The sequence below is a fragment of the Leopardus geoffroyi genome, chromosome C1, assembly GCF_018350155.1.
Source record: "Leopardus geoffroyi isolate Oge1 chromosome C1, O.geoffroyi_Oge1_pat1.0, whole genome shotgun sequence".
Classification (NCBI taxonomy): domain Eukaryota; kingdom Metazoa; phylum Chordata; class Mammalia; order Carnivora; family Felidae; genus Leopardus; species Leopardus geoffroyi.
This window is the reverse complement of record NC_059328.1, coordinates 21,297,014-21,320,934: the sequence shown is the minus strand read 5'-3', so window position 1 is coordinate 21,320,934 and position 23,921 is coordinate 21,297,014. Positions and strand designations below refer to the sequence as shown.

The 23,921-nt window shown below is 40.1% G+C and overlaps 1 protein-coding gene across 10 annotated transcripts in view; it reads right to left on the bottom strand.

Moving 5' to 3' along the window:
* LOC123597470 (mediator of RNA polymerase II transcription subunit 18) overlaps positions 1-23,921 on the bottom strand; it is a 134,815-nt gene that overhangs the window by 110,155 nt on the left and 739 nt on the right. For 6 of the 10 annotated variants that reach the window (XM_045476296.1, XM_045476301.1, XM_045476302.1 and 3 more), the window contains exon 2: positions 23,742-23,884. In XM_045476296.1, the coding sequence (XP_045332252.1) occupies positions 23,742-23,814 (73 nt within the window). In that variant the 5' untranslated portion in view covers positions 23,815-23,884. Of the gene's footprint in view, positions 1-16,640; positions 17,560-23,741; positions 23,885-23,921 lie in introns of those variants that run through there. The other 4 variants (XM_045476313.1, XM_045476315.1, XM_045476316.1 and 1 more) reach the window with 1 other exon arrangement.

Sequence of the window (23,921 nt, the reverse complement as noted above, 5' to 3'; positions counted from 1 at the left end):
CTGGACACACAGGAATTAATGAAACAGACACCATCCCTATCCTATTGGAGTTCACAATCCAGAAAGGAAGTGAGTAGTTGAAGTAATTATAGAGAGTAATTGGCAGGTACTTTAGGGAGAGTGTAACAGTGAACCCAGCCTACTATGGGCGGCAGGTAAGGCTTTCTGGAAGAAGTGACAGTCAAGCTGAAAAAGCAGGAGTAAAACATGAGGAGAGACTATTCCAGGAAAAGAAGAGGTACTATATGGAAAGCACTATCCTCACCGTAACTTGATGAGATAGGTGTTATGATTATCCCCTCTTCACAGATGAGAAAACTGATGTTCTCAGAGATTAAGTAACTGACCCACTAGGCAGTGCTAGAGCCCGGATTGTAAACCTGGATCTATCTAGACCAAAGCTCATCCTCTTAGCTGCTAAGTTAGATATTTCTGTTAGCTTGTCCTTTCCTTCGAATGGTCAGGTGAGGGGAATGGAATATTAATTGAGATGTCTGCAATGCAGGAAGTTGAAATCATGGCTTACAAATCATTTAAGCATGTCTGTGTCAGGGTCGGCTGTCAATTTTGGAATGACAGCTATCTAGTGACACAGCTCCTGTGCTAATGCCTGAATAGATGTTTAGCTCAACTAAATATGATTCAACAGCTAGGTACTGAGTGCCTACTTTGTGCCAGGAAAGGTCCCAGAGCATGTAGATAAAAGAGCTCGAGTTCAAACCTAGGTCCACCTGACTCTAAAACTTGGGCTCTAGACCATTGCACTGCACTATCTCTGCCAGGATAATCAGCTTATAAAAACCCAGGGGAATGTGGGATGATCTGCAAGGCCAAATACACATCCAGGAAGGGGAAATAAATGTCAGTGCTTTTAAAACCTTCCAGGAAAGTAGAGAAACAGGAAAACAACAACAAATAAACAAACAAAAAACAATGTGTCTAGTAATTAGACACTAGTTAATCCCTGAAACAGAGAACTTACCCAAAATATTTATAAATGATTCTTTTCTATCATTTAATTCAGCTTAAATTTGCCTCAAGACTTATCTTTAAATTTAATCAGTAACTAAAGTTCAGAATTTTTGGTATCCAGATACACTTCCTTTAATTCTTATTTTATATCAGTGTGAGAAAAAAAATCTATTTCACAAAAATCAGTGTCAAGCAAAAAAAGTGATCCCATTCAGTATGGGTACAAGCTGTTTGCTTAGCAAACTGGGAGAAAAGAAATCCTCTGCAGGAGGTGGCCACCAGCCCTGAGCTATGCGAACATTCTGTCTGTGGGCAGGGAAGTGTGCAGCCTCGTTCCAGATGCTCAGATGTGACCAGAGGTGAAACGTGTATGGCTAAAGAAGTGGCCAGAATTGGTTCGGTGACACACGGATTGGAAAGATCACGGCTGTGTTCAAACATACGATGTTTGCAGTTCCATCTGCTTATTTACCCTCCGTCTGAACAAAAAAAAGGCAAGAAAAGAAACTAATATTTACCAAGTGCCACTTTGTATAGGGTATATTTTTGCCTCAACAATTCATCTAGTACTGTAGAAATGAGTTCAGAGAAAGAGGTAGAACTTCTCCCATAGCAACTATAAAAACTTACTTATTATAGTTTAGCCTGTTACTAAAACAGTAACAATAGCTTCCATTTGCTGAGTGCATACTATGTGCCAGGCACTGTGATGTGCACTTCTCCTACACTATTTCATTGAATGACAACCTTACGGTATAGGGACCATTACCCATTTTACAGAAAAACAACAACAACAACAACAACAACAACAACAACAACAACAACAACAGATGTTCAGGAAATTAAGCAACTTCCCAAGGCCACATGGGAGCAAGTGGCATCTGTTCACATGTCCATCTCCCCAACACATCAATCACTGTAAATTTAAAAAAATTTTTTTAAAGTTTATTTATTTATTTTGAGAGAGAGAGAGCATGAGCAGGGGCAAAGAGAGAGGGAGACAGAATCCCAAGCAGACCCTGCACTGTCAAGCGCAGAGCCCGACATGGGGCTCGAACCCACAAATCATGAAATCATGACCCCCAAGCCGAAACCAAGAGTCAGACATCCAACTGACTGAGCCACCCAGGCACCCCTGTAAATTTCTGTCTTATTCATCTTTGTATTCCTTGTCTCTAACATTGTGCCTGGCACAGAGTAGGCAGAATCCAGTAAATATTTTTGAATAAATAAAAAACAAACAAAATTTCTCAAGATAAATGGTAGAGTCACCATCAGGATTTTAGGTCTTCTGTCTTCCAGTCTAGTGTGCTTTCTTTCCATAATTAAATATTGCCTACCTAAATCTGGATCCTGATTAATCATTCACATGCTTCTTCCACTCTGGAAATTCCTATTAGACACCTTCCATATGAGTATGATAGAGTGATTCCACTTCTCAGTCTTTATCTTACAGAAATACTAGCACATGTGTTTGACAATGTATTACTAGCATATCTGCTATTGGTATTTCAAAAAAAAAAAACTGAAAAATAAATATCCGTCAATAGAGATATGATGAAACGGTACATCTATAGAATATCATACAACTTTAAAGAGAGTAAGGTAAGTTAGAGAAAGACAAATATCATATGATTTCACTCATATATGGCATTTAAAAAACAAAACAAGGGGCGCCTGGGTGGCGCAGTCGGTTAAGCGTCCGACTTCAGCCAGGTCACGATCTCGCGGTCCGTGAGTTCGAGCCCCGCGTCGGGCTCTGGGCTGATGGCTCAGAGCCTGGAGCCTGCTTCCAATTCTGTGTCTCCCTCTCTCTCTGCCCCTCCCCTGTTCATGCTCTGTCTCTCTCTGTCTCAAAAATGAATAAAACATTAAAAAAAAAAAAAAACAAACAAACAAAGGGGGAGAAAAAGAGACAGAGACAAATCAAGAAACACTTAATTATTGAAAACAAACTGATGGTTACCAGAGGCGTGGAGGGAGAGGTTAAAGAGGTGATGGAGATTAAGGAGTACACTTGTGATGAGTACTGGATGATGTACGGAAGTGTTGGATCACTAGATTGTACACCTGAAACTGATCAGTGTGGAGCCCAACACAGGGCTTAAACTCATGACTCAGAGATCAAGACCTGAGCTGAGATCAAGAGTTGGATGCTTAACCTACTGAGCTACCCAGGTGCCCCTGCATCCCAAAGATTCTAATAGGGTGGGTTGGGAAGATTTGGATAATCATTAGGTTTAGCCAATGCTTTTTTTTTTTTTTAAGTCTATTTATTTATTTTGAGAGAGAAAGAGAGCACGAGCAGGAAAGGGACAGAGAGGGAGAGAATTCCAAGCAGCCTCACGCCATCAGTGCAGAGCCCTATGGGGAGCTCGATCCCAGGAACCAAACCGTGAGATCATGTTCTGAGCTGAAATCAAGAGTTGGATGCTTAACCAACTGAGCCACTCAGGTGCCCCAGCCAATGCTATTTTTGAAACACTTTATCCACCTAATGTTACTTTTATATTCTCTTTATTGGATTATTCATTTTATTTTTTTGTTTCTTCAAGTGCCATTTATTTGCATTCCTTCAGTATTTGCATTTCAGGTGATTCATGTCCTTAAGGGGTCGGCAAGTGCCGCCCAAACTCTTTTTGTTTAGAGTAGGACTGACTGTAAGTTCTTATCACCTGCACTTCCTTGGGCCTCAAGGAATAAATCATTCCCATGCTCCCAACTGCTATCTTATCTGGCTAAATGATAGAGTCCTTGGAGTTATCTCCTAAAAATCTAGATATAGACAAGGAGTGTCCATTACACCCACCTGCTCCTACTTTGGCCACCAGTGTCCACTGTCCAAGGAGCCTCTTAGGACTCTTGGCCAGGGTTGGGACTTCACTAACCCTGATGACCTTGCCAGTTTGTGTCCACCTCAAAATAATGGAGCAATTCCTCAAAATTCACACTGTAACAAAATGGAATATACTTCAAAAATGATGGAAGAGACCATTCTCCTCTACCTTTCCACATTCTGTCACCTGGGCCCCAGAGTAGCACTGCTTGAGACTTGGAATGAAATAGGAAAACAGGGGCTACTGGGTGGCTCAGTTGGTTAAGCATCTGACTTCGGCTCAGGTCACCATCTGACTCACTCTGTGAGTTGGAGTCCTGCATCTGGCTTGCTGCTGTCAGCACAGAGCCCACTTGAAATCCTCTGTCTCCCTTCCTCTCTGCCCCTTCTCCACTAGTGTTCACAAATGTGTTCTCTCTCTCTCTCAAAAATAAATAAACAGCAAAAAAAAAAAAAAAAAAAAAAAAAGGAAATAGGAAAACAGTTTTAATTTGTAGTTCCTCTCTACAGAACTCAGATACAAGAGCCCACTTGAGGACCTGTTGGGCAGGGGACATCAAGCTGTCTTCCCCATGCAAGCTTTTCTCTTCCTGCCCATCATTATAAGCCAGCCGAAAAAACTTATGCAAACGGTGGGAGCACTTCAGCGCAGCACTGAGTCTTGAAAAGCTATGTCTGAAGGCAGCCTAGTTCTGCCTCTCACGGCTGTGACTGTGGCGTGTTTCTCCATGAGCCTTGTTTTCTCACCAGTAAAATGAAGACAATTATATCTATCTCAATAGATTGTTGTAAGAGTTTAAAACACGGCAGTTTTTGTTTTGAGCACAGTGCCTAGAACATAGTAAGTGCTTCATAAATGGTAATGATGATTATTACCTGTAGACCACCTACCTCTTCAGGCACATCTAATAAAGACTGAATTTCAGAAGTGGCCCAATCTATAGCCAGTCTGGGGCCCACCACAGCATTTTGAGTCATTTCTTAAAAACAGGACACACCTTATACTGACAAATGAATATTGTTTACTTCAAAGTTGTCATCACCTCGGAGGCAGCGCACTATTCCAGAGATGTTTCCACTTTCCAAACCGTGATTGGGGTGCCCAATTCAGAAACATCTACAGGGTCTATGACACATCCTCACTGGTGGCAAATCTTCATCTTCTATAAAGATAAATTCAAGTTTTGAAATAATTAGAGGGCACCTGGGTGGCTCAGTCGGTTAAACATCTGACTTCATCTCAGGTCATGATCTTGCGGTCCGCGAGTTCGAGCCCCACATCGGGCTCTGTGTTGACAACTTGGAGCCTGGAACCTGCTTCAGATTCTGTGTCTCCCTCTCTCTCTGCCCCTCCCCTGCTCGCATTCTGTCTCTCTCTCTCTCAAAAGTAAATAAAGATTAAAAAAAATTTTTTAATGAAATAATTAGAAGTGAATAAATAGGGTACAGAAGAAAATGAAGTAGGACTGATTTTCTTATATGGATCTCACATAGATTATATCCTTTTAAAATAAATTAATATTTTAGAGATAACAGCAATAAAGTCCATTTAGATTAAAACAAAAAAGAAAACCACCCACAAGCCTAGGGGTTCTTTAATACAACCATTATCATTTTGGTGTGTTTTGTTTATCTTTCCTTAATACACAGTTTTTAAAATAGTAATAGTAATAATGTACATATGTAATGTGTAATGTGCTAATCTAACTTAAAAATATTATTTAAACATTATTTAATATTCTATAATAAGCATAAAATGGCTACAGAATCCTCATAAGAATAATTAAAAAATTTTTTTAATGTTTTTTTATTTTTGAGAGAGAGACAGAGTGTGAGAAGGGGAGGGGCAGGAAGAGAGGGAGACACAGAATCTGAAGCAGGCTCCAGTTGCTAAGCTGTCAGCACAGAGTCCAATGGGGGGCTTCAACTCATGAACTGTGAGATCATGACCTGAGCTAAAGTGGGACACTCAACTGACTGAGCCACCCAGGCGCCCTCTTCATAATAATAATTTTAAAGGCTGCATAATATTTCATCAAATGGATACGCCAGAATTACTTAATTGCTTCTCTTTTGCTAAACGTTTAGATTGTTTCAAGTTTTTGGTTTTTTAAAAAAAATTTTTAACTTTTATTTATTACTGAGAGACAGAGAGAGACAGTGCATGAGCATGGGAGGGGCAGAGAGAGGGGGAAACACAGAATCTGAAGCAGGCTCCAGGCTCTGAGCTGTCAGCACAGAGCCCGATGTGGGGCTCGAACTCACAAACTGTGAGATCATGACCTGAGCCGAGGTCAGTCACTTTACAGACTGAGCTACTCAGGTGCCCCTGGTTTTTTTTTTTTTTTGAAAGAGAGAGAGAGAGAGTGTGTGTGTGTGAGCAAGTAGGGGAGGGGCAGAGAGAAAGGGAGAGATGAGGATCCAAAGGGGGCTCCACACTGACAGCACAGAGCCCGACATGGGGCTTGAACCCAGGAGCTCTGAGATCATGACTTGGGCCAAAGTCTGATGCTTAATCGACAGAGCCACTCAGGCGCCCCTCAAGTTTTTTTTTTTTTTAATTATTATAATATATATAGCTTTCTTTGTGATTTTGCTTATTCTCTCAGCCTGGGTTATCAGAAGTGGGACTGTTGGATCAAAGGGTATGAGGATTGATGATTCTTGATATTTACTTCCAAATTGCTTTCCAGTAGGTTTTTATTAATTTATAATGCCACTAGAAACACTTGAATAATACCCATTTCACTGCGTCTTAAAAAAGCACTTAGTATTGGGGCATCTGGGTGGCTCAGTCAGTTGAGCATCCAACTCTTGATTTTGACTAGGTCATGATCCTAAGGTTGTAGAATGGAGCCCGAGTAGGGCTCTGCACTGAGCATGGCATCTGCTTAAGATTCTCTCTCCCTCTCTCTCTGCCCCTCTCTCCTGCTTGTGCTTTCTCTCTCTAAAATAAAAAGAAACGAAGAAAGAAAGAAAGGAAGAAAGGAAGGAAGGAAGGAAGGAAGGAAGGAAGGAAGGAAGGAAGGAAGAAAGGAAGAAAGGAAGAAAGAAAAGAACTCAGTATCACAATTTTAATAAATTAGGAGCTGGAAAAACATTTCACCCAAAACAGTTTTGAGGTCAATTGCTTTGACTTACCCCTTCGCCCCACAAAAAATCCAAAAAAATTATATGAATAGCAAAAATTTGTAAGTAACTGTGTAGTTTCTCCAAATGAGACCTTTGAAGGGAGCTGAGCCACTTATTTAGATGTTCATCTTCTGGTATACTTGTGTGTTTTTTTGTTTTTTTTTAATTAGTCTCATCACTTCACAGTCACACCTCCAAGGAAAATATGGAAACAATTATAGTCAACTTGACAAAATAACAGTGTGATGACTCATATCCTGTTCCCCTCTAGAGTTCAGTGTTGGTTCTATACTGTCAGCCCCACTATGCTAAGAACTTGCCACTGTCTAAGGGCATTCTGGACTGTGGGTCCATCTCTCCTTTGAGAAGAGGGGAGACTATCTTTTAAACACCAGACACACCAGCTAACGAGAAGGGCACAGACAGGGTGGAAAATGCCAGTCACTCTCACTCCCCTACTGAAGAAATGATCTTTTCCTGTTCGGTTTTCTCTGAAAATTATTATTATTTTTAGGTTTACATTTATCATTTAAAAAAAGGCAAAACACTAAAAAGTACAGCATTATTTCTAACAGCAAGCAATAACTGTTAACATTTTGAAGTATTTCATACCATTTTCCCGATATATATGTTTTGTAAGTAATAGCATACCATACACATTGTTTTTAAATTTTACTTCACATAGAAATAATTACAGTTTATATCTATAAATGTTTACTATGGGACAGGTACAATCCAAGTATTCTTACATATAACTAATTTAAGCCATAAGGAAGACAATATTAATATTCCCATTTACTGATAAGGAGACTGAGGCAGACAAGTAATTTGCCTAAAGTCACAAAGTTAATAAGTTAACTATCTGGAATATTTTTCCATATCATTAAACTCATTACTACAAATTTTTTTGAAGGGCTGCAAGATATCTCATTTATGAATAAAGTTTCATTTAATTATCCCATCTCCTTTTATGTGACATCTAGATTATTTCCATTGTTTGCTGCTATAAACACATCACCAAGATGACCAGCCTTAAACTACACCTTTGTGCACACCCGTAATTATTTCCTTAGGGTAAATGCCTCAAGGACAGTTGCAGTGGATGTATATCTTCGAAAAGGTGTTCCTTTCTCTATGTTCTCCATGACACTGAATGTTGTAAATTTTACTTTTGTCTACAGCAATGTTTTAAAATTCATTTTACCAGTTCTGAGAAATAAGTTCAAGCATTAAAGCATGAATGATTTCCCTAGAGTAAAAAAAAAAAAAAAAGCCAGGGTCTCAAACCTCCTCCTTTCCATAATCTCCTCCTGCTTTTTACAGATGCTGAATCTCATGGCTTACACACTAACTCATCATAAAGGAATGAGGAATGTTAACCTGGGACAGACCAGCTCACAGCAGCAAGATTCTTGTGGCGTACAACTCAGCATTCACTAATCCACTCACTCACTTATTCGATAAATATTTGGAAGGTTATTATATGAGTAGTACTAAGGGAGGCAGGGGTTATGGAGTTCACAAATAAAATAGAACATTGCTAAATAAAGCATGTAGCACATTACCTGGCACATAATAATTGGTCAATAAATAATACTTATGCCAGGCACTGCACTAAATGCTTGGTGAGTGGATTATTTCATTTAATCCCTACAATAGCCTCTAGAAACTGGGTTCTTTCATTATTCCCATTTTGCGGATAAGAAAACTAAGGCCTAGAGAGGTCTACCCAGCTTGAGCAACATACTTGTGGTGGAGTTCACATTTGAACTCAAGACTCCAGAGTCTTAACCATTATGCTATACTATAAAACACAATCCTTCCCTGTAAAAAAGCATATTAATAAGACTGAAACTGAAAACAGCTATCAAGTATTAAGCACTTAAATGCCAAGCAGCACTCTGCTAGGTCTTTATACATATTGGTCATTTAATTCATATGACAATTCTGTGAAGAGGTATTATTATATGCCTACTTACAGATAAGAATACAGACATTCTGAGAATTTAAATAACTTGTCTAAGACACACACGGCTATTAAATGGTAGTATGAGAAGCCAAGGTCTATAAAGGATAACTATACAGAGAACACAATGAAAAGTGGAACAAATGATGCCACTTAGCTGCCATAAAATGTCAGAAGTCAGGAAAAAAGAGACTTTGTGCCCTTCTTGTGGTCTGGGAATGATTGCAGGACAGAAAGGGAAAATTCTGGTAACTGTCACCTGTGTTGAAAGCCTTTACACAGGTTAGTTCATCGGATCCTCTATGCAATGAAGGTATCCTCAGTTTCACAGATGAGGAAATGGATTCTCTGGGAGGTGATGCAGTATGTGCAAGGTCACATGGCTCGTAAATGGCACGGCTAGAATTGGAACCTATTTGTCTCTCAAGCCTGAGCTCTTAACCACTGTTACATGCTTTCCATTGTTTGATCCTTTTTGATTATGTAAGAGTCACACAGGCAGAGATGAGTGGGAAAGGCAGAGGAAAAGGTGTTGAGAAAGATAATACAGGGGCACCTGGATGGCTCAGTTGGTTGAGTGTCTGACTCTTGATTTCAGCTCAGGTCATGATCTCATGGTTCGTGGGTTCAAGCCCCGCATTGACCTCTGTGTTGACAGTGTGGAGCCTGCTTGGGGTTCTCTCTCTCTCTCTCTCTCTCTCTCTCTCTGCCCCTCTCCCACTTGTGCTCTCTCCCTCTCTCTCTCAAAATAAATAAATAAACTTATTTAAAAAAAAAAAGAAAAGAAAGATAATACATACACAAGTGTGTTGAGGTGTATAAGGAAAAGGAAGCAGACCTGCTTGGTCATTCATTTGGGGAAGGAGACCTTTGTTCACATACCTTTTATGACTATACAAACTGTATAAATGTCTGTTTCTGCCATTATAATGGGAGCTATTAAAGACAGGAACTGTATCTTAGCCATTGCTGTAACCCAGCACTGAGCATAGTGCTTAGCTTGTAGTTCTAGCAGAGAGGTTGGAAAAATAGGGAGTAGTCACTTTGCATAGATCTCTGGATGACAATTAAGGTAGTCCACAATTGAAATATCCTAAACAAAATAACAGGCACTCAAACCCAACAGGGTTTTTAAAAGATAATATCATGATGCAATGGAGTGATGCCAGGAGTGCAAGGATGGCCCAATAGCAGAAAGTCTGTCAATATAATTCACCACCTGAATTGACCAAAGGGTAAAAATCACATGATTTTTCTCTTCCAAATGTTTACTAAATTCTAGTTAGTTAACACACAGTGTAATCTTGGTTTCGGGAGAATGTAGTGATTCATCAGTTACATGTAACACCCAGTGCTCATCATGACAAGTGCTCTCCGTAATACCCATCACCCATTTAGCAACCCCCCCCTCCATTAACCCTTAGTTTGTTCTCAATTATTAGACTCTCTTATGGTTTGCTTCCCTCTCACTCTTTTATTTTTTTCCTTCCCATATGTTCATCTGTTTTGTTTCTTAAATTCCACTTATGAGTGAAATCATATGGTATTTGTCTTTCTCTCACTTATTCCACTTGACATAATTGCACTCTAGCTCCATCCGCATGGTTGCAAATGGCAAGATGGCATTTTTTGATGGCTGAGTAATACTCCATATATATACCACATCTTCTTTACCCATTCATCAGTCGATGGACATTTGGGCTCTTTCCATAGTTTGGCTATTGTTGATAATGACATGATTTTCCATCATACGTGAAGCAATAGCATCAAGATCAGGACTAAGTCGTGGGTGTGCATTATTACCAGTAGTGTTAGCTAGAGTATTGGAGAGTCTGGCCAATTCCTTTAGACAAGAAAAACGTGAAAGAGGTATGTACTCTCTCTGCTTGCCACTCTTGCCAATGATATGATAGTCTATATGGAAAACACAACATAATCATCAGGCAAATTATCAGAACTATAAAAGCGTTATTGATCAAGTTTGTAAGAATTGAAATCATTTTACAAAACCCAATAGTCTTCTATAACAGGAATATTCACCTTAAAATGTAATAAAAAGATAACACAATCTACAATAGCAACTAAACTATAGTCTATAGCAAGGATCAACAAACTTTCTGTAAAGGGCTAGACAGTAAATAATTTCTGCTTTATGTGATCTCTGTTGTGGCCACTAAACTCTGGCATTGTAGTACAAAAGCGGTCATAGAAATATTTAAATAAATGTGGATATTCCAATAAAACTTTACTTACAAAACCAGACAGCAGGCTGACCTATACAAGTGCAGTTTGCTGACTTATGGTCTACAGAAATTAGCCTAAAAGCAATGCCTAAGAAGTTTATTAATTTTTTTTCCAACTTGGGGCAGCTGGGTGGCTTAGTTGGTTGAGAGTGCAATGTCAGCTCAGGTCATGATCTTATGGTTCATGAATTCGAGCCCTGCATCAGGCTCTGTGCTGTCAGTGTGGTATGCACTTGAGATTCTCTGTCCCCCTCTCTCTTTGCCCCTCTCCTGCTCTCTCACTCTCTCTCTAAAATAAATAAACATCAAAAACATTTTTTTTCAACTCTATTTCGGGACATAAGAAAACCTGAACAAATGTCATAATTGGGATAACCTCAGCAGTATAAAGATTTTATTCATTTTTTAACAAACATTCAGAGTGACTACCAAAGGTCAGATATTGGGACATTCCTCATGAATCTTACATTCTAGAAGAGAAGCAGTAAATAAATAATCTGAAGTTGGTTAGTAATAAATGCTATGAAAAAAATTAAATAAGATAAACAGAGAGTGATGGGAATGAGTGTGCTGCTTAGGATGGTCAGGGAAGGCTTTTTTTTTTTTTTTTTTTTTGACATTTTAGCAGGATCTGAAAGAAGTGGAGTGTTCCATGCAAAGAGGCCAGTTCTCCCCCCAGATTGATCTATATATACTCAATGAAGTTCCAATAAAAATTCTAGCAATAATGGTGAGAAACTGAAACTTATTCTACAATGAGTATGGAAGCTAAGTCGATTTTGAGAGGGAAATAAAAATAGGTTACCTGCCCTACTGGTAGAACTGGCTCCACCACAAAGCCTCAATAATAAAAACATCGTGTTGCTGGCACTGAAAGGAACAGACCAATGGAATAGAATGCAGAGTTTAGAAAGAATGCATATACCTGGGAACTTAGTATGTGATAAATGTGGCACCACAAAGCATTCGAAAGATTGCTCACTGTATGGAGAAAAAAAATCTGGATTTTTACATGAAACTATGTTAAATGTGGACTTGAGATGAAAGACCAAAATGTAAGAAATGAAAACTATAAAACTAATAAAGGAAAAACTGTTACCTCTGGGTAAACAAAGGCTTCCTAAAGAAGATTCCAAATCCTAAGGTCAAAATTTAGGACATCTGCTGAATTAACAACATCACATCACAGAAAAGCTTAACAGGAAGGTGACTGACAGACCAGGAGAAGGATCTGCAATGTTTAAAACAAACAAGGAATGTCTAGAATATACCCGTTAACTCCTACCAACTAACAGGATAGGAAACCGAATAGAAAAATATGCAAAGGGTATAGATACTTTAGTTTCGCAAACTAAGAAGTCTGTATAATTTCATATACAAAAAGGTGTATTAAAAAAAAGGCTTAAAAAAAGCTCAGACTGATTATGACCAGAGAAATGCAAATCAAGACAACCAAAAGCTGCCACTTGACATCCTCCAAACTAGCACAAAGTACAAAGAGGATGCGGATATGAATTCTTGTGCACTGGTGATAGCAATGTCAAATAGCACAGCCATTCTGAAAAGATATCTGGAATATTTGGAAAACTTGAGCATGCTCATAGGTATATGGTTCAGAGGAATATTCCACATCAATTTACAAATTTGCTTATTTTAGCGCTTTTTATGGTAATAAGAGAGTGAATGACAATCTAGATTCCCATCCTCAAGGGACTGAAGGAGTAAAATACAGTGTATGCACAGTTATGTGCCTGGATTCTGGAGCTACGCTGAGTTGAAATTCAGGTTCCACCATTTACTAATTCTGACTTTGAACAATGGAAGAAGAAAATTTGAGTAAATTCTCTGTATCTCACTCTCATCTATAAAATGGGAGTTACAAGGTCTACCTCAGAGGGTTATTGTGAGAAACACGTGAGTTAAAACATTTAAAGCACCTGCCAAGGGCACCTGGGTGGCTCAGTTGGTTCAGTGTCTCACTCTTGATTTCAGCTCAGGTCATAATATCAGTTCATGGGATTGAGCCCTGTATCGAGCCCCACATTGGGAGTGCGGAGCCTGCTTAAGATTCTCTTTCCCTTGGGGTGCCTGGGTGGCTCAGTCAGTTAAGCCTCCAATTTCGGCTCAGGTCATGATCTCACTGTCTGTGAGTTCGAGCCCGTCAGGCTCTGTGCTGTCAGCTAAGAGCCTGGAGCCTGCTTCAGATTCTCTGCCTCCCTCTCTCTCTGCCCCTCCCCTGCTCATGCTCTGTCTCTGTCTCTCTCTATCAAAAATAAATAAAGATTAAAAAAGAAAAAAGATCCTCTCTCCCACTCTTTCTGCCCCTGTCCTGCACATGCATTCTCTCTCCCTGTCTCTCTCAAAATAAATAAATAAACATAAAAAAAAAAAGAATATGCAAGCTGGAAGTTATGAGGTAGGTTTATATATAGCAACAAGAGCATATCACAAAAGCAATATTAATTTTTAAAAATAAAAAAATGTTTATAGCACAGTATCGTTTGTGTGTGAATTGAATATGGTCACATAACTCTACATATTGCAAGACAAGCATCACAGACATACATCAAACATATCAGAATGGGTGACTATAGGATAGAAGGAAGGAAAGTAGAGTTTAGGAATAAAGGGGAAGAGTACAAAACAAGAAAAGGGACTTGCTTGAATCATTATGCTAAATGCTGTGAAGAAAGGAACAGGATTTACCCATTTATGCAATCTGTAACTGAGGGGGTGGGGGAAACTATCTTGAAAACATTCAGGGGAAAGCCAAGAACAGGATTCCAGAGCCAGAGAAATAACTAGCTACCCAACTTGGAAGCTGCCCCATCTTAGAACTTATCATTTCATGAGATAATGCCATCCTTACTGTTTAAGGTAGCTTTGGATAGGTTTTCTGTTACTTGTAGTCTAAAGCATCTTAACAGAATATTCATATAATATTTCAAGTAACTGAGATCCAAAGAGAATTATGATTTGTCCAATGTAGCTCAACTGTGGTGTGATCTAAGTGAAGGTTCCAGAAAAAAAATGAACATTTTGAATAACCTACAATTTTTAGCAAGCCAAACTCTCTCCAGTGTATTAAAAAAAAAAACTCCACAAGTATTAAAATGAGCAACACATTTATCCCACTAAGAACTGTGACTTAAAAAAAGAAAAAATTAGGGGCGCCTGGGTGGCTCAGTCGGTTGAGCGTCCGACTTCGGCTCAGGTCATGATCTCACAGTCTGTGAGTTCGAGCCCCCCCGTCGGGCTCTGTGCCGACAGCTCAGAGCCTGGAGCCTGCTTCAGATTCTGTGTCTCCCTCTCTCTCTGACCCTCCCCCGTTCATGCTCTGTCTCTCTCTGTCTCAAAAACTAAATAAATATTTAAAAAAACAATAAAAAAAAAGAAAGAAAGAATTAAATACAAATGATAAATGGGGAAAATTTTTATAAAAGCTCTTTATAAATGACTAGATAAGATGAACAATCAATGAAAAGGCAAGTCACGTAAGAAAAAAATGTCCAGTAAACATAAAAAATTTTAATCTCACCGATGACTATTTTAAAAAGAAAACTAAAACTAGTTACCATTTATCATCAAATGGGGAAAACAAGTTTTCACAGTCACACCCAGTTTTGGCAACATTTTTGGGAACCTCATCTACCGCTGGTGGGAGTGAAAACTGGGACATTTCTGGAAGGCATTTGGCAATGCATGGCAGAAGTCTTAAAATAGTGCATACTCTTTGACTCAACAGTTCCCTAGGATTTATCCTTAAGAATAGTCAGAGATGTCAATGATGATGTCAACAATGAAAAACACTAGCATTACAGGATTATTTATAAAAGCCAAAAATTGGGATCAAACTAAAAATCCCAAAGTATGGGAATCAATTAAGTTATGGAAAATCCATAAGGGATACAGATAGCAATTATAAATATCAATATTTACACACCAACTAATTAATAGCTGTATAGCCCAGAGAAAGCTGACTAATCTCTACCTCGGTTTCCCTGTTTAAATGAAGTTTTTTGTTTGTTTTTACAGAAGGACACTATAGTCTAATGTCCAGGAAAGATGTTAATGGTAAACAGAAAAAGGAGGGTATAAACCAGTATATATATATTTTTTAATGTTTATTTTTGAGAGAGTGCACATAGAGAGTGCACAATGAAGGGCATAGAGAGAGGGAGACAGAGGATCTGAAGTGGGCTCTGTGATGACAGCAATAAGCCCGATGAGGGAACTGAACTCATGAACTGTGAGTTCATGACCTGAGCTGAAGTCGGACGTTTAATTGACTGAGCCACCCAGGTGCCCCAGAGTAATTTTATAAAATAAATATACCTTGGGGTGCCAGGGTGGTTCAGTCAGTTAAGCATCCAACTCTTGATTTTGGTTCAGGTTATGAGATCAAGCCCTATTTCAGGCTCCGTGCTGAGCTTGGACCTTGCTTGGGATTCTCTCTCTCCCTCCCTGTCTGCCCCTCCCCCACTCATACTTTTTTTTCCTCTCTCTCAAAATAAACATTAAAAAATATATCTCATATATATAAATTTATAAAAGACTAGAAGGATATATACCAGAACAGAAATAGGTTATCTCTTTGAATAATAGGATTATAAGTTATTTTCTTATTTTTGTTTGTATTTAAAATGTTTTCAATAAATGTGCCACTTTGGTTAAAGGTAAAAACTACCACCTCTATCAAAAAATTTTAACATTTTTTTTAAGTTTGTTTGTTTACCTATTTATTTTGAGAGACAGAGAGAGACAGAACATGAGCAGGGGAGGGGCAGAGAGAGAAGGAAACACAGAATTCAAAGCAGGCTCCAGGCTCTGAGCTGTCAGCACAAAGCCTCACATGGGGCTCAAGCTCATGAACTGTGAGATCATGACCTGAGCCAAAGTTGGACACTTAACTGACTGAGCCACCCAGGTGCCCCTGTTTATTTATTTAGAGAGAGACAGAAGTAGTGTGGGCAGGGGAGGGCAGAGAGAGAGGGAGAAGAGAGAAAACCCCAAGCAGGCTCTGCACCACCAGCACAGAGCCTGATGCAAGGCTTGAACTCACAAAACCGTGAGATCATGACCTGAGCTGAAACCAAAAGTCAGACGCTTAGCCAACTGGCACCCCAGGCACCCCTCACCTCTACCAAACTTAAAACTAAAAACTGCCGGGCGCCTGAGAGGCTCAGTTGGTTAACTGGCGGACTCTTGATTTCAGTTTAGGTCATGATCTCACAGTTCACAAGATCAAGTCCCACATTGGGTTCCACGCTGATGGTATGTGGAGCTTCTTCTGATTCTCTCTCTCCCTCTCCCTGTCCTTCCTCCTCTCACACTTGCTCTCTCTCAAAATAAATAAACTTAAAAAAGAACATTAAAAAAATAAAAATAAAAAAATAATAAAACTAAAAACTGCTTTTTTTTGTTGTTGTTGTTTTAACTGGTAGTTAATCCAGCCCAAATTAGCAGGGTAACAAAGAATCAAAATCACAGATGTTTTTCTTCATAGGCTTTATTACCAACTAATACAAGCTCACAGCCTCTGCTTTACAAATCTGATACACAAATAGCAAAAAGAAATTCAAAAGATTTTTCTTTCTAACAGCTAATTTATTCTGGTTTTCCGTCTTTATACAGAGGAATTGGATAGATTCTTCAGGTTATCCTGAGCCTTTAATCTGGAAAGCCTGTCACAAGTTTGCCACATGAGGAAAACTGTGCAAAGAACCAACTAAGTTCTCACTGTCCTCCTTTCTGAGGGAAGAATGCCTGGCTGGCAGTGGTGAAAAGGGGAATTTACTACATTTTCTTTTTTGTAACAGGTGAGGGCAGGCCCCAGTGGCAGACAGACTGTCTTAGTCACATGAGCCTTTTGGGGTCTATTTTCTCTAGGTGAACCAGAGGTTTCAGCTGCTCAGCAAAGTTCCTCATGTCATCAGAGACCATGTCCTGCCCAGCTGGTGCAACAACACTTAGTTCCACAAGATAAGAAAGTGACAAGGCCTCAGTGCTGTCTGTGTTTCCTGGCACCAGGATGCGGAAGATCTTGTACACCATAATCTTCATGATACCCTTACGAAATAAGTGACCCTTGGCGACAAACTCATGGTCCATGCGGAAGCCCATTTCCATTAGGAAGTCAGTGAGGTTCTCAGATGTTGCAATGTCCACACAATTTCGCACCAGGGCATGGCGGTTCTTGTCTCCCATTTCTGGCTGTCCCAGGTAGCGCAGATGCCAGGGTGCCCCTCCCCTATCCATAGAACGCCGGGCCCTTAGAACAAACGGACTGGCCTGCTGGCCCTTAAGGAGGAATACCATCTCATGGTCAAGGAAAGTCTCGGGTTCCATGTTGTCGCACAAACCACGAAGGCGGTGGATGAGGCTTTCCAAACTGTGATCTAAAACGCTTCCTGAAGAAGGAAAGAGCATTGTTGAGTCCCATCTTTAATTTAGGGTACTGGGATTAGTAAAAGATTGAAAAAACTTCAATGAAAAACCAAAACAGTTTACTGCAGTGTTCTGTAAAGTACTGGTCCAATATAAGAGATTTTTGAGGGATTATACTGCCAAAATATTGGACAACATTATGATAAAGTTAATTCCCTTTCAGTGTTTTGCATTGTCTCATCTGGTAGTACTAGAAAGTCCTTAGGCCTTCTCTAAATGCTAATCTCCAGCAGGCTTTGGGTTCAGGGTCTTTAACAGCAAGAGCATCTATCTAGAATAGCAACAACACTCTTTTGTTGTCATTTATTTTAAAAAAATTATCTTCTATTTCCAGCAAACACAAGTTTTCCATCTATAGATTTTAACACTTCTTTTTTACATACTATATTGAAGTAAGACAACCAAATGCTCCATAGAAATACACTAATCTTTGTTCTCTTATTCATCCTCCTAGCAGCATTTTGGTAAGATTATTAGATTATACCCACTTTAAAATCTATCTTCTCTTGGCCTCTGGGACACAACTCTTAGTTCTTCACCTAATTCACTGACCATTCCTTTTAAGTCTACTTTGCTGGGTCTTTCTCATCTTCCCTAATTACTAGAGGATCCTAGGACTCAATCCTGGTCCTCTTTATCAACAATCTCTTCCTCCCTAGGTGACCTAATTTAATGCTATGGCTTTAAATATCATCTATGGCCTGAGGACTCCCATATTTATATCTCATGAACCACAGACTCATATATCCAACTGTCTACTCACCTTCTCCACTTTGATACCTAACAGACATCTTCACCTTCATATGTTCAGTATCCAGCTGTGGGATTTCCTCCAGAATCCTATTCCTTCTGCAGTCTTCTCCATCATAATCAATGGAAACTCTCTGCCTCCAGTTGTCCAGGCTCCAAACCACAGAATCATCTGGAGTCCTTACTTTCCCCCACACCTACATCCGATCCATATGTTTAAAATACATGCAGAATCCAACCACTTCTCACTCCCTCATTCATTTCCATCTGGTCCAAGTTTCCTTCATATCTTGCCTGTTTTTTCCAATAGCTACTTCTACCCTTGCCTGCTTCTTCTCCACACAACAGCTAAATGTTCTTTTTAGAATAGAAGGCAGATAATGACACTCTTCTGCTCAGAACCCTCCAATGGCTTCCTGTGTCATTCAAAATAAATCCCAAAGTCTTTACTATCATCTACAAGGCCCTATACATTGTGGTCTCTACCAGTCCAGCATTATTTCCTTCACTATCCCCCTACATCACTCTCTCCAGCCACAGTGATCTTCCTGCTACTCCCTGAAAATGCCAAGTATTTGATAAAGTATTGCTCTTCAGAGCCCCTTCCCTTATCCCCTACACGTAGAACTTTTTTCTCACCAGTATTTGCATGCCTCATCCCATCACTTTCTTTCAGTCTTTGCTCAAGTATCACTTTATCAGAGACATCTTTTCTTTTCTTTTTTTAATTTTTTTTTTCAACGTTTATTTATTTTTGGGACAGAGAGAGACAGAGCATGAACGGGGGAGGGGCAGAGAGAGAGGGAGACACAGAATCGGAAACAGGCTCCAGGCTCTGAGCCATCAGCCCAGAGCCTGACGCGGGGCTCGAACTCACGGACTGTGAGATCGTGACCTGGCTGAAGTCGGACACTTAACCGACTGCGCCACCCAGGCGCCCCAGAGACATCTTTTCTAATCACCCTAAATGAAGACTGCAGGTCTCCCTCCAATCACTTTCCACCTCCCTGCTTTAGTTTCTTTTAGCATTATTACTCCGATTCTTTTGTCATCTTTCAATATATCAATTGTGTATTGATACTTTTTTTTAATTTTTAATTTTTTTTTTTTTTTTTACATTTTTTATTTTTGAGAGACAGAAAGAAACACAGCATGAGCTGGGGAGGGGCAGAAAGGGAGACACAGAATCAGAAGCAGGCTCCAGGCTCCCAGCTGTCAGCACAGAGCCCGTCGCAGGGCTCGAACCCATGAACCATGAGATCTTGACCTGAGCCGAAATTGGACACATAACTGACTGAGCCACCCAGACTCCCCTGTGCATTGATACTTTATTCATTTTTCTTCCTCCACTGCTAGGAACATATTCAAATGTTTATTGAATAAATCTGTTAAAGTAAGAGTATATACTGTTACCGTGGTAAACATTGATAATGGGACTCAAAGGAATGAATTTTTGGCAATGGACAGTGTTGTAGGAAAAGCAATAACAGATTAAATACAGGATGGAAGATCATGGGAGCAGAGAACAGGTCCTACATTCAATACATTGTACCCTACATTCGGGACAGTATCAGACGTGTTTGTTCATTCCTCAAACATTAGAGCTTTTTAAGTGTTTAAGTTCATTCAACCTATACTTCTTTTTTTTTAAATAATGTTTATTTATTTTTGAGAGAGAGAGAGTGGGGGAGAGGCAGAGAGGGAGGGAGAGAGGATCCGAAGTGGGCCACAAGCTGACAGCATTGGGCCCGATGTGGGGCTCGAACTCATGAACTGGAGATCATGACCTGAGCAGAAGTCAGACGTTCAACTGACTGAGCCACCCAGGTACCCCCTCAACCTATACTTGAATTCCAGGCACTATGCTAGGAAGTAGAGGTCTATGTCCTCATGGAGATTAGAATTTAGTGGGGGAAACAAAAAATAAATAAGTATGTGAAGAGAAATACAAGGAAATAAAAGGGGGGTGGGATAGAGAGCTATTGGTGGGGGTGGAGAAAAGACCTGAGGGGTGGGAGTCAGAGAAGGTCTCCCTAAGGGGATATAACAGAGCTGAGACCTGAGGATGAAAATGAGATGGTTATTTGAAGAGCTGGAGAAAACTACTGAGGCAGAGAGATCATTAAGCTCTATGGCACAGAGGCAGGAAAGGAGCTGGGGAATTCAAGAAAATGAAAAGGTATCAGTGCGCCTGAAGTGCAGTGAGTGAGAAGGAAGACACCAGTGAAAGGGGGATGTGGCCTGGGCCACAGTGTGTAGGCCTTACACACAGTCTCTGGTGAGGGTGGTATTTTACCCCAAGGTCACCAGGGCAGCTATGAGCTCCACACTTTATTTTCAACAAAACAGGGAAAGACATGACCGATTTATACTATAAAAGAATCATTCCAGGAAAAGTGGTATGGACTCTTCAACAAGACACGGTCATGAAGAAAAAAAGTGTGAATGAGGGGAGACTGATCCAAATTAAAAGAGACTTAAGAGACACAATTATCAAATCTAACGCATAAAACTTGATTGCATCCTGGTTCCAAAACACATTTTGGGGACAACTGGGGGGAAACTTTTGAATATGGACTAGATGTTAGATGATATTGAAATATATGGGGCGCCTGGGTGGCGCAGTCGGTTAAGCGTGCGACTTCAGCCAGGTCACGATCTCGCGGTCCGTGAGTTCGAGCCCCGCGTCGGGCTCTGGGCGATGGCTCAGAGCCTGGAGCCTGTTTCCAATTCTGTGTCTCCCTCTCTCTCTGCCCCTCCCCCGTTCATGCTCTCTCTCTGTCCCAAAAATAAATAAACGTTGAAAAAAAAAATTTTAAAAAAAGAAATATATTATTAATTTTCTTAAGATAATAATAATGGCATTAGGGCTATGAAGAAAATTATCCTTTGGGGCATCTAGGGTGGCTCAGTTGGTTAAGCGTCCGACTTTGGCTCAGGTTATGATCTCACGGTTTGTGAGTTTGAGCCCTGCATCTGGCTCTCTGCTGTCAGTGTGGAATCTGCTTTGAACCCTGTCTCCCTCTCTCTGCTCCTCTCCCACTTGCATGTGTACTCCCTCTCTCAAAAATAAATAGACATTTTTTTTTTTTTAAAGAAAAATATCTTTGTTTTTTAGAGATGCAAACTGAAGAGTTTAGGGGTAAAATGTTATAACGTCAGAGATTTTCTTTAAGAATAGCAAAAAAGGGGTGCCTAGCTGGCATATTCAGTAAAGCATGCGACTCTTGATCTCAGTGTTAAGTTTGAGCCCCATGTTGGGTGTAGAGATTAAAAACAAAATCTTAAAAAAGGAAAAAAAGTAGCAAAAAAAAAAAAAAAGAGGCAAATATGGCAAAATGTGGCAGTGTGCGGAGTCTGCTTGAGATTCTCTCTCTCTCTTCTCTCTCTCTCCCTCTCTCTATGCCCCTCCCCCACTCACTCTCTCTCAAAAATAAATAAACATTTTTTTAATCTTAAAAAAAAAAAAAAAAGACCCAGGCTGAGATCAAGAATCAGATGCTTAACCGAATAAGACACCCACGTGCCCCAATAAGACAATTTTTTAAAAAGATGGACTGTTATTTGGAAAGAGACAGATAATCAAAAGTGGAAGCAATGTAGTGAGTAAAAGGTTACGAAAGTAGGTCAGAAGAGTGATGATAAACCAGGATGTGGTACTACAGGCACAGAAAATACATATTTAAAATATATTTTGGGGGGCGTCTGGGTGGCTCAGTCAGTTAAACGTCTGACTCTTGATCTTGGCTCAGGTCATGATCTCACAGTTTGTGGGTTGAAGCCCTGCATCGGGCTCTGAACTGGCAGTGCGGAGTCTGCTTGGGACTCTCTCTCTCCCTCTGTCTCTGCCCCTCCCCTGCTTGTGCTCTCTTTCTCTCTCTCAAAACAAATAAATAAACATTAAAAAAATTTAAATATACTTTGGAAGTAAAATGAGTAAGACTTAGAGATGGACTAGCTATGGGAGTAAAGTGAAAAACAGAGACTGACTCCTAAATGTTTCGTTCTTGCAACTGGTGAATGACAGTGGCACTGACTGAGTTGGGAAGGACTGAATGAGAGGTAGCCCGAGGAATGGGAATAACCTTATGTTGTTCATACTAAGTTATTACAAGAATAATCTGAATTAACGACTAAACTCTTCCACTAAACATTATATGACCTCCTGAAAATCACTACCCTCTCTGGAGTTTTCTCATCTGGGAAAACTGCTTTACCTATTTCCTGATTTATAAGATGGAGCTAATAACAGTATCAGGGAATCACCATATGATCCAATAATCCCACTTCTGTGCACATATTGAGAATTCAAAGCAGGATCTTGAAGAGAGATTTGCACACCCATGTTTGCTGTAGCATTATTCGCGATAACCAAGAAGTGAAAGCAACCCAAATGACAGATGCATGGGTAAAGAAAACGTATTTACACACAATAAAATGTTATTCGGCCTTGAAAAGGGGGAATCCTGTCACACGCTACAATAGGGATAAACCTTAAGGACATTAATGCCAAGTAAAATAAGCCAGTCAAAAAGACACTGTATGAGGGGCGCCTGGGTGGCGCAGTCGGTTAAGCGTCCGACTTCAGCCAGGTCACGATCTCGCCGTCCGTGAGTTCGAGCCCCGCGTCGGGCTCTGGGCTGATGGCTCAGAGCCTGGAGCCTGTTTCCGATTCTGTGTCTCCCTCTCTCTCTGCCCCTCCCCCGTTCATGCTCTGTCTCTCTCTGTCCCAAAAATAAATAAACGTTGGGAAAAAAAAAAAAAAAAAAAAAAAGACACTGTATGATTCCACTCATATGATGTATCTAAAGTAGTCAAGATCAGAAACAAAGCAGAAAGGTGGTTACCAAGGGCTGAGGGGAGGGGAAAGGAGCAATTAGTGTTTAACTGGTACGGAGTTTAAGTTCTGCAAGATAAAACAATTCTAGAGATCAGCTATACAACAATGCGAATACACTTAACACTACTGAACTGTACACTTAATTTAATGTTACGTGTTTGTGACCATAATTAACATTTAAACTTTATTTTTTTTATTTGAAAAAAAAAATTTTTTTTAACGTTTATTTATTTTTGAGACAGAGAGAGACAAAGCATGAATGGGGGAGGGGCAGAGAGAGAGGGAGACACAGAATCGGAAGCAGCCTCCAGGCTCCCAGCCGTCAGCCCAGAGCCCGACGCGGGGCTCGAACTCACGGACCGCGAGATCGTGACCTGAGCTGAAGTCGGACGCTTAACCGACTGAGCCACCCAGGCGCCCCAACATTTAAACTTTAAAAAGTTGTTGTCTACTGGGTGCCAGAAATTATGCAGGTTGCCTTTAACAGCCTCTCACCTCCACAGATGCTGAACAGAAAGAGGAAAACGGGCCATCTAAGTTGCCTTGTTCACTTACCTTGCAGCAGGTACTCCATCATATTAATGGTGCCTCCGGTGACAGGCATCATGGTGACTGGAGGTGCCTCCATGGTCTCCGATTAAGTTGAAAACAACAGAACTGATTTCGGAGTCCCCAGTCAAGTAAAGCACAAGAAACACCTGAAGAAGAGTTACACTGTTAATACATCAGAAGGAT